The sequence below is a fragment of the Bos mutus genome, chromosome 13, assembly GCF_027580195.1.
Source record: "Bos mutus isolate GX-2022 chromosome 13, NWIPB_WYAK_1.1, whole genome shotgun sequence".
NCBI lineage: Eukaryota > Metazoa > Chordata > Mammalia > Artiodactyla > Bovidae > Bos > Bos mutus.
Genome location: NC_091629.1, coordinates 15564384 through 15579915, shown reverse-complemented (window position 1 = coordinate 15579915; position 15532 = coordinate 15564384). Strand labels below are relative to the sequence as shown.

Genomic DNA, 15532 nt, shown 5'->3' with positions numbered 1-15532 from the left:
TTTAGGTGCTAAGTTGTGTCCAACTCTTTGTGACCCTATGGACTGTAGCCTACCAGCCTCCTGTCTATAGAATTTCCCAGGCAAGAATATTGGAGTGGATTGCCATTTCCTTCTCCAGGGATCTTCCTGACCCAGGGATCAAACCTGCATCTCCTGCCTCTCCTGCATTGGCAGATCTTTACCACTGAGTCACCAGGGAAGCCCTTATAGCCTTATGCTGCTGCTGCTAAGTCACTTCAGTCGTGTCCGACTCTGTGTGACCCCATAGACGGCAGCCCACCAGGCTCCCCCATTATAGCCTTATACTCCAGAATAAAATCAAATAGATAAGCACATTGTCCAGTTTCAACACCGCCCTCCGCTGTCTTCTGTATTTCACTTGTCTGTTTGGAATTCCTAAGTGCTGGGTAATAAGTAAGACGCTTGATCTCCTCAAGTTCTCTCATCAATTCTACGAGATAGGTATCATTATCCCCACTTTACAGATGAGAAAACTGAGGCTTAGAAAGCCACGTGGCTCACTCCAGGTCCCACAGCCAGTAAGTTCCAGGGCAGGGGTTTTAACTTTGGTCTGTTGGACTCCAAAGAACCCAGCCTCCCAGTGTTTCTATTCTGTTGGTTTTCACTTATTGCTGTAAATCCTCAGACTCTTGCAGACATCATACACACCCCAGAGAGTGCTGTTACGAGTTGAATTGCTGAGATGACGGAGTCCTAACCCCAGTTCCTACGGCCCCATTTGGAAGTAGGGTCTCTGCTGAGGATCAAGTCAAGAAGAGGCCGGGGCTGTGCACAGCCCCACGTGCCTGTGTCTGTACAGAAGAGAGAGGCTTGGACCCAGAGACAGATGCTCATAGAAGGAAGATGCTGGGAAAACCAAAGAGGAGCACTGTGTCGAAGCCAAAGAGTCTGAGGCCCCCGGGAGTCAAAGCAGAGGCAGGGGACAGTCCTTTTTTTCAAGACTATTTTTTGTTTGTTTGATGTGGACCAATTTTTTAAGTCTTTATTGAATTTGTTACAGTATTGCTTCTGTTTTTTGTTTTGGTTTTTTGGTCATGAGGCATGGGGGAGTCTTAGCTCCCTGACCAGGGATTGAACCTGCCACGCCTGCGTTGGAAGGCGGAGTCTTAACTGCTGGACCACCAGGGAAGTCCCCAGGGAACAGATTTTTTCACACACAGGTCTCTCAGAAGATCCTGACCTTGCCCACGCCCTGAATTCCCTTCCAGCCCCAGCACAGACAATACACTGCTGTTGCTTGAGCCGTCCACTGTGTGGCGCTGTGTTTGCAGCCCCAGGAGCGACACGCGTGCCTTCCGCGCGGCTTCAGCCCCGGCATCTGCCTCACCGTGAGCAGGGCCAGCAGCCCTTCCCCATCCTCATCCCCACCCTCAGGACGAGCAGCCCGCCGGGACACTCACCTTCATCGTAGAGTTGAACAGTGCGGGCGGACGTGATGACCGGCAGGCCGTTTTGACCACACGCGTCCCCAGACGTGACCTGGAACAGAATGTGTGGCAGTATTAGCCAAGTCTTGGATGAGAAAAATCAGAAAAACTCAGGAAAGAAACTCAAGGCTACAAGGGCGCCTCACAAATTAAAGTCTCCACTTCTAGAAACCACCCTGATTTCTGTGACGCCTCAGAGAAACCAATACCCCGATCTAAAGGACAGGATGCCCGGGTTGACAAGAGCTTTGCACAGTCTATGCCTGTTCTCAGCAAGCCCCGTGAGCCCAGGCAGGACAGACCCCTCCGTACAGATGGGACTCCCGGGCAAAGCGGGGGGCAGGGGGGGGCGCTGGTGCGCCTGGTGAGGGGACAAGAGCATGACGGGCTGGGAGGTTAACCACACCCCAGGGTCCCGCACACAAGCACAGCCTCCAGGCCACACTCTCCTCAGATTCAGGAAGTCGCCCGTTGCTACTTTTCTGCTCCATGCCCACTCCCTTCATCGAGCTGTTGCAACCCCTTTCCAATTTTAGGTCACTGCTGAATTATTTTTTTCTCTTCTGTTATTTATTGCTGACATTTAAAAAGGTTACACATATATACACATACAGATATACTCACATGGAAAGAAAAAAAGATTGCAAAAAAAAAATTTGTTACCCGATGTCATTTTCGTAATAAATGATCTCACTCATAGTTGGCATTAACTGAATATTGATTATATGCTAAGTACTTTGCATATATTGTCTTATTTTGCTAACACTATTAATAGTGTAATATATGTTAATAAGTGTAGAGAGGGAAAAAAAGCTAAAAGACTAAATACGCATCTTTTGGAAGACTTTATATTTTTGTAGCAGTTTTGTTTAAAAGAAGCTTGTGTTTGGAAGTTTCCTGGATACTAGAGTTGTGACAACCAAGAAACGTCTCCAGACACTGCCAGTGGTGAGGCAGAACCACCCACAGTTGAGAACCACTGGTCCAGACCCACTTGCACCTGTGCACCGATGGATGGGAATCAGTCACCATGGAGACTCAGGTTCCATGGGCCCCTTTCCCTGCGATTTCTGGATCCCTGGGCCTTGAGTGGGGCCCTAAGAGCCTGCACTTTTAACAGCTCCTCGATGGGTTCTCGAGGTTTGCGTCCCACTGAGCAACCCCCGAGAGCAGCAACCGCCGCACCGCTCGCCCGGAGAGCCTTGGGCAGGCTCCTCCTTCTGCCGTCACCCCGACCCTCCCGACCAATAGCTAACGACGCAGAGAGCGTAACGACACCACCTTGTGAGTGTCTGCTTCCGGGTCATTCTCTTGGTCTTCCAGTCTTTGGGGAACACTCATTTGGTTACCCATTGTTCCTGCAACAGAGCAAAAGAGAGACTCAGAAAATTAAAACCCAAGAGAAACGGGAGCCTCACTTCTGCATACAAAACTAAGATGCAGAGACCTGCCCAGTCACTGTGGGCGTATTAGCACAAGCGCAGGGAGACCAATTGCTCATGTCTGTTTTGAGGAATGAGGGAAGATTTGGGGCTCATGAATTCAACAGAATTAAAGTCAAATGCAGGAGCTTCACTGGTGGTGCAGCAGTTAGAACTCCACACTTGAGCTGCAGGGAGCACGAGTTCTGTCCCTGGTTGGGGAACTAAGATCCCACAAGCTGTGTGGCGTGGCTAAAAAAAAAAAAGTGTAGTAAAGAGTTTGGTGGTTTAGTCGCTAAGTCGTGTCTGACTCTTGCGACCTTATGGACTGTAGCCCGCCAGGCTCCTCTGTCCATGGGATTCTCCAGGCAAGAATATTGGAGTGGGTTGCCATTTCCTTCTCCAGAATAGAGTTTGGGAACCTAATAAAGAGTGGATACATGTGTATGTATAACTGATTCACTTTGCTGTACAGCAGGAGGTAACGCAACATTGTAAACCAACTATACGCCCATAAATTTTCTCAAAATCGATTTGTTTTTGGCTGTGCTGGGTCTCTGTTGCTGCACAGGCTTTCCTCTAGTTGTGGCTTCTCCCTGCACTGACTTCTCTGTGGCAAAGCGTGGGCTCTGGGGCATGCAGGCTTCGGCAGCTGTGGCTCATGGGCTCGGTACTTTCAGCTCCCTGTCTCTGGGGCCCGGGCTCAGTAGTTGTGGCACACGGGCTCAGCTGCTCTGGAGCGTGTGGGACCTTCCTGGACCAGGGATGGAACTTATGTTTCCTGCATTGGCAGGCGGGTTCTTTACCACTGAGCCACTAGGGAAGATCCCTAAGATTTCTTTAAAATGCAGTCCCAATTTTCAACTGTGTTTCATTTCTGGGGGATTATTATCATCGTGAAAAACATATTCCACATAGGTATCATTTTCGTCCTTCTTAGCCCGTCACAGCTATTAGATCAAGGAGATTTTAGAATGCAGACAGTTAAAATGATACTTCTAATTTTTAATATTCTCTGATCCTCAAACTAAATTAAGTCCTCTGTTAAAACCTCTTGTAGCACAGGCATTTTTTCATGGCACTTAGCACTACGTGTTACATATGTATCTATCATATATGATAGATACCTATATTTATATATATCTATTTGGCTATATTTTCATTCATTTACTGATTCACCAAATGTACGCTGAGTACCAGCTTTGCACCATATGCTGAAGCAGACACCAGGGTTGCAGCTGTGAATTAAACAGTTGAAATCTGTTGGGTGGACAGTCAGTAACAGACAGTAAATCCACACATCAGGCCACATCTGATAGCTCAAGGCAGGACGTGCAGTGGTGGTGAGCACAGACCAGGAACAGGACAACCTGGGCTTGAACGCTCTCCCTGCCCCTTGCTGCTGCGTGTCCTTGGATGAGTTAATTAGCCTCTCTGTGCCTCACAGGGCTGCTACAAGTACACAATGAGTTAATGCTTGTAAGGTGGTTAGAACAATGCATGGTTCTTTGTAAGCAATATAGAAGTGTTTGCTAATCCAAACACCTATGGTTCAATGCTATGAACAAGAAGGTAATAGGTAACATATCTATTATTATATATGAACATTAACGGGGGCACAGAAGAGGGCAGGAAGCGGCAACACTGGGTAGGATGGTTCTGAATGAAGTACAACTGATCCAGACTTAACTCTGAGGGCAATACAGAACACTTGACTTCCATCTCCCGTCCCCAGTAGCTGTAAGCACCGTGAGGGCAGGGACTGTCTCTCGTTACCCACCATTATAGCTCAGCAGTGCGTCTGCACTGATCAGGTGTCAAATTATAACTTATTAGTTGAGTGGAGGGAATAATTATTAGTAACAATCTCTCACCCCGAAGCACTGAACTAGGCCCTAACCCACGTTATCCCTAAGCCCTTCAAGAGCCTCACGACAACACTAATGACGAGAGTTCACAACTGTTCACACGTCCTCAGCTCCAAGTGCTGCTTTCCCAGAGCGCATCCCGCGGCGTCTCGCGTGGCCCCGCATGCCCGCGTGAACACGCGTCACCGTCATGTCACTCTAGCCGAGAGGAAGCTGAGTCACGAGGAGGTAAAATCGCCTTCCAAAGATCAGCTGGTTAAAGACGGCAGAGGGAGATTCCTGCACAGGCTGCCTCTGCTCCAGCCTCTGGAATGTTCCCTGCAGAATTCCCTTCCCCTGGAAAGGAGGGCACTGAGTCTCCCGAACGCGCCCAGGACGCACATCCAGAGAAGGGCCGCGTGAGGTCTTGACCCGGAGGACGTCTCTTCCGGAGGCGGGGCTCCTCCAGTCCCTCTGCTGCCTGACTAGTGAAAGCCGCTTTTTCACGCCCACAGTGATTCCAACGTAGCCCTTCTCCAAAGACCTGGCTGCCGACTCATCAGCCTGCTGGCTTTTGGAATAACAGCCAGGGATTTTAATTCCTGGCCAAACGCAGCCAATGCATCTCCAAGAGTTTCCATGGGAGGAGACTTGAGTAATCAGAAATTTGGGAGGCCATAAAAGGGCTTTCTTGGGAGAACCTGGTAGATATCAGAATCGGGATTTTATGTATTAACCACAGATCATTACAACAGGTAATAAAGCTGGACAGTGCTAAAACGTACAGGACCCCAGTTATGTTGCAATATTTTCTGTTTATAAAATCCAAGATATCCATACTCCCAATAGGCCATCGCTTCATCTATAAATGGGATACTACGAAAATAATATTGAATATTCAAGGCCAGGGTCAGCAAATGACAGCTGGGGAACAAATCCAGTCCACCGCCTGTTTTAGGCTGGCCTGTGTGCTGAGAATGGATTTTACACTTATAAAGGGTTGGGGGAAAAAATCAGAAGAATCATAGATTGTGACACATGAGAATTATATGAAATTCAAATTGTGGTATCCATAAATAAAATTCTATTGGAAGACAGCCATGCCCATTCATTTATCTACAGTCTACCTACAGCTGCTTCATGTACTGAGGCAGAGTTGAGGCATTTCAACAGAGACCATATGGCTGCAAAGCCTAAGATATTTACTGCCTGGCCTTTTCTAGAAACTTTCTAGGTTTTGCTCAACATCAGCCTCGGTAACATATACTCATTTTGCAAATAATGAGATTGAAGCAGCTGAGAGATTAAGTGTTGCCCAAATTAAGACTGACCAGGAACTGAACCCACCGTGTATAAAAATAATGACAACTCTAACAACCATAGTAATGATGAGACAGTAATAGTAGGGGCTTCTCTGGTGGCTCAGCGGTAAAGAACCCGCCTGCCGGTACAGGAGACACGGATCTGATCCCTGGTCCAGGAAGATCCCACGTGCCTCGGAGCAGTTAAGCCTGTGCACCACCGCTGCTGCGGCGTGGGCTTTAGAGCCGGGGAGCAGCAACTCCTGGGCCCATGAGCTGCAGTGACTGGAGCCCTCACCCCGAGAGCCTCCGCTGCGAGAAGCGCCTGCGCCGCATCTGGAGAGCAGGCCCCTCAGGCAACCTGAGAAAAGCTTCGCACAGCAAGAGACACCTGGCACAGCTTCAATAAATAATGTTACGTTTGAACGATAGTAATATTAATAAAAATAATGTAGTTTAGTTGCTAAGTCATGTGTTAGTCGCTCAGTCATATCTGACTCTTTGTAACCCCATGGACTGTAGCCCACCAGGCTCCTCTGTCCGTGGGATTCTCCAGGCAAGAATACTGGAGTGGGGTGCCATGCCCTTCTCCAGGGCATCTTCCCGACCCAGGGATCGAACCTGTGTCTTCTGCTTTGGCAGGCGGATCCTTTACTTCTGAGCCACCAAGGATGCCCTGATATAATAATAACAACAAATTTGGTGAGTGCTCATCACCTGCTGGGAAACTGTCCTGAGAGCTCCACGTGCCGTAAATGAATTTACTCCTCACAACAAACCCACAAGGCAGAGGCATCATCGCTCCAGTTTTACAGATGAGAAAACTGGAACTCGCAGGTGAAACGCCTCAGCTGACCAAGGCCATTTGCAAAAATGGATACACAGTAGATGATGTCTCCATCTAAATCTAGCTTTTTCAAAAGTAAAAATAATTTACTAATGGGCTTATAAACTTTCAAAGCTCTATTATTCAATTTATATTTAATCCAACTTGAGAGGTAACTTCAATTAAAATGTTTGAGATTATGAAAAATCTTTGCCCTGAGAGAGGTGTGTGCAGACAGGACAGAAACTTTCAACCCGAGAGCGTCTGAGTTCCATATCCCAACCGTTGCAGGTTTTAAGGCGCCTCTCCGGCAGTGTCGAGGCCAAATGGCCTGAAAGAAGGAAAATCCATTTGCACGTCTTTTGCAGGGACAACTTGGACTCAGATAACATTGGTTTCCGCCAGCAGTTACAGAATATGTGTTGTGAACTTGCTTCTGCCTTTCAAATTTTGCAAGGGGCCAGATTTCCATGAGTCGAAAACAGGCGGTGACTGCCACCTATCGGTCAACGTCAGTATTGGCCGAAGCAAACGCTTTGGGCCTGCGGTGCATGTGCTCAGTCCTGTCGACTCCGCGACCCCATCGACCGCAGCCCGCCAGTAAGGCCAAAATGTCTGGGGACATCAAAGGAAATGCTTTCACGTTCAGCAATTAAACCTTTCGTTCAAGGTTTGCACGAGCACGGCAAGTCCTTTTGTACCCCAAAGATGTTGCTGCTGTTTTCAGTCGCTCAGTCGTGTCCGACTCTTGCGACCCCATGGACTGTAGCCCACCAGGCTCCTCTGTCCATGGGATTCTCCAGGCAAGATACTGGAGTGGGCTGCCATGCCCTCCTCCAGGGGATCTTCCTGATCCAGGGATCGAACCTGCGTCTCCCACACTGCAGGCAGATTCTTTACCGGCTGAGCCACCAGGGACGCCCACCCCAAAGATGGTACAGCTAATAAGGTCGTAACGTTGATCACAGCTGACTGGGGATGTGCCAGTGCTGAGACCTCTAGGTGGAGAGCAGTGCCGTCAAATAAGGCTGTGGGCTCTGGGGACTAAACACCCAGGTGCGAGTCCCCACTCAGCCACCTACTGAATGAGTGACACCGGCAAGTTACCGGGCCTCCCGGGGCCTCAGCTTCCTCTTCTGTAAAATGGGGATCATCAGGGCACACACTCTAGAGGTCGCTGTGAGAGTTCAAGGCACTAATACATAGAAGGTGCCACAAACAGGGTGTGGCACGTGGTGAAGGGGCGCCCTGAAGGTTCTTCATGATTAGAAGTATCACCTTGATCATCACTGATACTCCCAGAGTTGTCTGATACAAGCAACTAAAGAACTGGGCAGCACTTCTGATTCCCGTGATCACCTCACGGTCAGGCCGGGATCCTGGATCTGTATTTTCAGCAAGTGCACACAGGCATGGGGGCTGTGACAGAGAGCAACCCCCAGGATGTCCTGGGGATGAGGACATTCTGGGGAGGCGGACCTTTCCTGTTACAGCCAGGGAAGTCCTAGGCAAGCCAGGATGAGTCGATCACCCTGAAAGCCGTGTCAGGGACTCTGTGTGGCAGGAACCCTTTTTATCCCCATTTAGCAGATGGCAAAGCTGAGGTGCAGGTGGTCCAGACTGGACCATTCCTGTCTGTGATGAAGCTTCCTCCAGTCTCCAACAGAGGAGAAGAATAAATCAGATGATGAGTTTTATCCATCAAGAAAAACATATTCTTTGAAAGAGCTCAGTTTTTATTTTGGAAAAAAAAAATTGAAGGTGGTATCAAAACGCCCCTTAATGACCTGATGGTGTGCATAGTTTTGTTCTTATGAATGTTCTTTAATCTGATATTAAGCACGAGTCTCCATATGGCAGAGAGGCTTGTTTTTGAAATTAGACTCAAGGGCCTAGCATTTGGAGAACGTGGGCTAGGTCTTTGGCTGGGGGTCATTCAGATGAGAAAGTCTCCCTACTTCTCCATTTCCCAGCTCTGTTACTGAGGCCAGTCTTCACACTGTTACACATTCCAACCCCATGGGAGATTTCAGTCCCTGTGTCCAGGCCCCGCCAGACCCATCCCATCGGAACCCCTGGCTGGGGCCCGGGCATCAGACTATTTTCAGGATCTCCGGGTGACTTCCATGATGGCGAGGGCTGAGAGGTGCCATCCTGGACATTTTGGGCCAGGGACTCCCCCAGATGCTGGCTCCCCTGGTACATAGAACCAAGGACCGGATTCTAAGAGAGAGGAAGGGCACTGGCTTTCAACGTCCACAAATCACAGCCATCTCAGCAAGTCTGAAGACGTTTGCAACCCTTTCAAAGCACTTTTTTTTTTTTGGCCAAACTGTCCACATGGCATGCAGGATTTCAGTTTCCTGACCAAGGATCTGACCCAGGCCGCGGCAGCGATGGTGACAAATCCCAAGCACTAGGCCAGCAGGGAACTCCTGAGCTGGGTGTTCTTGTTGTCCCCACTTTACGGATGCATCACGTGGGTCCAGAGAGCCTGAATTCCTTGCCTAAGACCAGGCTATGAGCTGAATTATGTTCCCCTCCAAATTCACATGTAGAAACCCTAACCCAGCATGACTGTATTTAGAGACAGACTAGAGGAAGTTATAAGGGTGGGGCTCTAATCCTAAGGATTAGCAGCCTTATAAGAGAAAACACCCAAGAGCTTGTTTTCTCTCTCTACCACGTGAGGACCCCACAAGAGGTCAGAGGTATGAGGGCTGCAAGTGAGGGAAAGAACTTCCACCAAAACCAGAATTAGTAAGGATCTTCATCTTGGATTTATTAGCCTCTAGGGTTTCGGGGAAACAAATATCTGTTGTTCAAGTCACCCAGTCTGTGGGTTGCTTGCTTGTTTTTTTTGTTACACTGCTTGAGTTGACTAATACAGATCATCACCTAGTAAGAGGGAGCATCAGGACTTAACCCTTAGCAGCCTGGCTCCACAGTTCAAGCTCTAAACTTTTTCTTACTCTTACTATCTCCTCTACCATATAAGTTATGCTAAATTTTATTAAGTATTTGCATATAATGTAATACAGCATAGACTATAAAATATTTATTGCATATCTGTTTTTGCAATGAGAAATCAAAATCATAACTAGTCAAGGAACATAGCCAGACCTAAAGTGAATAAAAAATTGAAAAGTCATCAATAATCTTTGGAAAGATTTAGCCCAAGGGCTTGGCAGCAGTCGGATGAGAAAACAGTTCTCACTGTTTATTTCACTTATTAGTGTTGTAATCCCTCTAGCTCTGTTTTGACCCACAAGTGAATTGGCCATTCAGGGAAGTTTCTTTTGCATCTCTCCTCCTTTACTCCAGGGATTGGTGTTCATGGGGCCTTCTTTAAAGTCCTTAATCAATTAATCAATTTTAGAGGGTTTTAACTGAATGACTTTGACAAGTAACATTTATAAGTTTAAGGCGCAACATGTTTTACTTTGATACATTTATATATTGTAATATGGTTGCCAATACAATGATATTAACCATATGATGCAATTAAATGTCTATATTCATTTCCTGTGCCTTCAGTCTCTACTACTCCTTACAAGTTCCTTCCCTTAAACACCTTTCCTCTTATCCCCGCCCACCCCTCCCACCACTGACTCTTCATTGAGTTACAAGTTAATGATATGTCCTCCTTCTCCAAACAGATCAAACACCAAACATGGTACCAGCTGCCCTAGAGAAAGAGCGTTTCTGCAGCGGCCACTGTCAGATGGAGGAGGAAGTCCTCAAAGGGTGCGCTGGTGACAGAGTTACTCACTGGGTAAACGGAAACACCTTTGATCAGTGCAGTGGAACGTAGGTAAACTGGCGACCCTTCTCACCACCCACTGAGGGCGGTGCCAACAGGAGCAGGCTGGCATGCTGGGCATGCTGGCATGCCCAGCAGAACAAGCCCTCTGCCCCCAGCTCCAAAGACAGCCTCAAGGTGAGTGACGAGAACAGACGTGCAGGGCCCCGTGGTCCTGCACCGTGACGCGGGCCGCTGTGTGCAGACAGGGCTGAAAGCCGTTCCTCTCTGCGCCCCCAGCCCTGCGCCCAGAGCCCTGGTACGTGTGGGTTCAGGGCGAGGGCCTCCTTATCAAAGCGCTGCTGAGTGTTTGAGGAGATCTGGGAATTGAGATCCTGCTACTGGAATGCTTTCTTGTGTTTGCATCCCTTTACCCATCGCAGTTCCTAGAAGCCTCAGAGCTCAGTATCTTATCCTGAGTGTTGCCCCAAACATCTTTAGGCTAATAGTGATGGCAGGTAACATTAGCCGCAGCCTTACTATGAGCTTGGCAGGGTCAGGAGTAGGGTGGGGCAGGAGAGGCGTCAGGGCGCAAAATGCAAGGAGGCGACCCCTTCAAGGTTGGGCAGGTACCGTGGGCACCTCAGAGTGAGTGCCTCCCCGCGTTGCCCCTGCAAGGAGCCCAGCACCGGGCACTTGACTTCCACTGTTTGCGTTTTCTCTTACAGCAGCCCGTTATCCCCCCATTACACAGATGAAGAGACTGAGGCTTAATGATGCAAGCCCCTCACCCTGAGAATGTAAACTCCGTGGGGGCAGGTACCCCACTTATCCTGCTTGCACGAGTGTGCCCTCAAGTTATATCTGCTGATTTAATGGATAAAGGAGAGTAAAGTAACCCTGATCAGATAGGAAGCTCTGGTGAGGCAGAGCTAAGGTTGAACCTGGTTCCACAGGACTAAGGCATTCAGACCCTTCAGGCTGCCCAGCCCAGCTCTGGGCAGCAGGAGAGGCTACTGACACGGTGACTCTCCACCAATGTTTGAGCCGCCAGCGGCTCGGGTGGGCCTGCAGGAGCGGCCCCGCCCTCCCGGGCCTTTCCCAAACCTCCCTGTGCGTCCCCGTCGCCACCAGAAGCCAGACAGGATGGGTTCAGCCAGGCCCGGTTCTCTCCTGAAGCACATGCCTTTCCCTACAAAGACAACCCTTCCCGAGTTTCAGAACCCTTTGGGAAAAAACAGCCACCCTGATTTGGGACTCCTTCAGTTGAAATCCATGTTGGCAGGGCCCTCCCTTGGTTTTAATTTAGGGGCAGAGCAAGGATCTATATGGCTTCCCAGGTGGCTCATTGGTAAAGAATCTGCTTACCAACGCAGGAGACACAGGTTCAATCCCTGGGTCTGAGAGATTCCCTTGGAGAAGGAAATGGCAACCCACTCCAGTATTCTTGCCTGGGAAATCTCATGGACAGAGGAGCCTGGCGGGGTACAGTCCATGGGGTCACAAAGAGTCGGACAGGACTGAGTGATGGAGCATGCGTGTGCACGTGCGCACACACACACCTCCCCCGCACCCCCCACCCCCCCCAGGATCTATACACTCCTGGCCTCTAAGGCAGCTCAACTCTAGCAGGGCATGATGAGAGTGGGGTCAGATGCCTCCTGGTGAAAAATTTAAGGGGGTTCCAGAAAACTCAGCCATCAAGATTAAATAGTACATATATACATTTCAATAATATATTATCTTAAAAAAACAGAATTAATGCTGGGAGTGGTTCTTTACAAAATGTGTGGTTACTTGGTTCATTGTGGATGTTTTCACATTCATTGAGAAATTTAAAAATATTGCTTTAAAATATAATTTATCTCAAAGATGGAGTTTTTTGGTGTCTCTTAAATTCTGCCCCCAAGGAGAGGACAGAGCCTCACTCATTGTTGGGGGCCAGAGTGAGGTACTCCGCCCATGGCAAAGGTCATGAGGAAGGAGGCTCGACATACGCAAAGGCGGGATCGAGCCTCAGGAGTCCCCCTGGAAATCCTCGAGCATCTACCCCCATAACCAGAGCCTGCCTACTTTACTACTTTGTGCTCTCACCTACACCTCTGACTTTACGGGGGGCTGTCCCCCACCACCTCTTTCGGAGAAGGAGTTAACCTAGAGCTCCAGTTAATAAAAACTCCTGGGCGTGACAAGAGTGTTTTAACCTACAAACTCCTCTGAAGGTTCTCTAGCCTGCCTGACAGGCTTGTCCGGCCACATGTGATTGCTCACAGCCTCCCAACCGTGAGAGGCACGAGATGCTTTAAACCTTCTAAAAACAGGTTCCTTAGAAAAGTTAGAAAACTATTAGTATAAGTATAGTGGGCTGAATAGAAATTGTATTGGTGAAGGGTTTTTCACTTGTTGAGCCAATGTTTGTTGCTAAGTCTCCACATCCCCTGCCCTTACACACATTAATGAATATACAGAAGAAATAAGTATTAACCTTTGATATTAATCACGTTAGACCTTAGGCTAAGTAAATTCTTTCCTTAACTAAAACCCACTACACCCTCACCCTATAGGAATGTAACTTTATTTGGGTGGCGTCTGTTTTAAGAATAATCACCCCTGGAGAAATAAGTGTCCTGGTTGACTGACCGTTGTCACAAGGAGAGGGTCGTAAATTCTCAGCAGGCCCCCCTGGCCAGAAGATGATGTAACACCCCTAAGACCTCTGTATACATTTGTATGAAGCACCTGACTTTGATAAAAGTCAGGACTGCTGACCCCGCGTGACTTCTGCATAACATCTCAGTGTATAAAAGTAGACCATGGAAAATAAAGAATTGGGATCAGTTTCTCGAAATACTGGTCTCCCCATGTCGCTCTCTCTCTCACTCTGGTTGAGTCTCCATCTGGAGCGCGGAACCCGCCATGCTTACTAATTTTGCCTGGGCTTCTAAGATCCGACCGGGGAGGCCTCAGTGTCTCCTCTCCTTTGGGAGAACGGAAGGACGCCTGCGGCCTACGTAAGTGGTGCAAGCTTCTTGTCTTGAAGTTTTATTGGTCTCCCGCGTAAACCAAGCTACTCAGCCTCTTTTCTCCACTGAATTTTCCTACTGAGCTATCCTCATTCTATTACTCTTTATATCTTTGATAAAATATTTAAATAAATAGGTCGCCGACGCCATCCCCGCTTCGAATACCCTGGATCAGCCGGGGCTGGACCCCGGCAACTCATCTCACTGAAGTCGGCTCTGACGGGAGCTCAGTTTCACAGCTTCCCTTCCGTGAGATCTAGGAGTCCCTGCCCACCCCTCCGCAACCTCATTTTCCTAATATCACATGGAGATGATGACAACAATAAAAACAACAGTTAATGCTCATTAAGCACATCGGTAGGTGTTCCCTGCCTTGGTCCCTCAGCCCTCGTGGACGTCACTTAGATCTCGAGACCATTAACTTCCTGTTTTACAGATGAAGACACTAAAGCTCAGAGAATGAAGTCACCCACCCCAGGGCACCCAGCCTGTCAGTGGTGGGATTGAGACTGGATTGGGCATCAGTCGGGCTCCAGACCACCTGCTCTCTCATCACCATGGCTGTTCAAGGCAGTAAATGGAGTTTCTGAAGGCAGTACAGATTTCTGGAGTCTGCTGCTGGGATCTGAATCCTGCAGGTGCCTCCAGGGGAGGTCTTGAATGTCAAATAAGAATTTATGTCAAGAGCCAGATTCACAAAAGTCCCTGGGGAAGTCCTTCTCCCCGTCTCCTTCACCTCCTTAGACTTCCCCTAGACACAGACTCAAAGTTGGCTCTGCACTGGGGGACTGTAGTTCTGATGGTGGTCCCCCAAGCACACAGCATGCCCCTCCATCCACTTGACTCTCCCCCTAAGGTTTACACTTGAAATGACACGCAACGGGTCCATGCAAATAGGAGTTATTCCTGCTGTTTTGAACTCAACACTACCCACATTATCATGTAGTCCTTGTATCCTTTTAGAAAGGGCTATCTTTGGGTCCATTTCACAGATGGTGAAACTGAGGCCCTCCCAGACCCAACACCACACAGTGACTTACTGGCAGAGCCAGGGTCAAGCTCAACCCTCTCTGGCCTCTGGCTTCCACAATTCATCGCCTGCAAATAACAAAAAGAACAAACTCTCCGGCCACGCTGAAAAGATCTGGAAGCAGTTACCTGCAAGCCCCGGTGGGAGTGTCTTCTGTCCTCGGGTATCTCCTGGAGCTGCTTCTGCGTGGAGTGCTGTGTGTCCCGCTGGTGCTGCCCAGTGCCAGGCTGTCAGCTGAGCCCAGCTCCTTGCCCTTTGCTTCCTCGTCCGGAGCCTGCTGGCTGAATACACAGAGCAGGGCAAACACAAGCCTGGGTGGAGCTCGCCTCTCCCGGACCGCCCTGCAGGAGCAGGTTCTCTTCCTGGCTCGGGGGCTGGCCTCGCCTCTCCCAGAGAACCTGAGCCCCCGATTGCTCTTGTGCTGACGCCTGCCTGGCCCCACGAGTCCTGTCCTCACCGGCCGCGTCCACTCAGGCTGACCCGGGCAGCTGGCTCCCTTCCCCAGTGACCACGGGGCCTGGGGAAAGCCGGGAAAACACGTCCTGTGAGGTTTTGCTGCTCTGCTTGCCTTTCACCTTCATTCTTTCTGGGACACCACGGAAGGGGGAGGAAACACCATCTCACCCCCCACAGCCTCCAGTCATGTAAACATCCCTCCCAAAGGCCTGTGGGTACTGGAAAGCAGGTAACATAAGGGTGGTTTACTGCTCTGGAGACAAGGCCTGGCACTGGAAAGGGCATTCTTCTTTTCTGCAAACTAGAAATTCAAGACAGGCCATTCGATGTACTTAATTCCAGCAAGGATATTTACTACAACATCTTGGAAAGACACATGCAATACAACAGGAGAGCATAAACAGAAAGATAACCAGGGACTTCCTCGGCGGTCCAGTG

At 49.1% G+C, this 15532-nt stretch overlaps 1 protein-coding gene across 12 annotated transcripts in view; it reads right to left on the bottom strand.

Annotated features, from left to right (window-relative positions):
• Nucleotides 1-15205, bottom strand: part of BCAS1 (brain enriched myelin associated protein 1) — a 100012-nt gene extending 84807 nt beyond the window's left edge. For 3 of the 12 annotated variants that reach the window (XM_070381002.1, XM_070381009.1, XM_070381011.1), the window contains exons 1-3: nucleotides 14767-15204; nucleotides 2730-2806; nucleotides 1422-1500 (exon numbers count right to left, since the gene is read on the bottom strand). In XM_070381002.1, coding sequence (XP_070237103.1) covers nucleotides 1422-1500; nucleotides 2730-2801 — 151 coding nt within the window. In that variant the 5' untranslated portion in view covers nucleotides 2802-2806; nucleotides 14767-15204. Of the gene's footprint in view, nucleotides 1-1421; nucleotides 1501-2729; nucleotides 2807-4649; nucleotides 5098-14766 lie in introns of those variants that run through there. The other 9 variants (XM_070381008.1, XM_070381012.1, XM_070381007.1 and 6 more) reach the window with 8 other exon arrangements.
• Nucleotides 15206-15532: the final 327 nt, after the last annotated feature.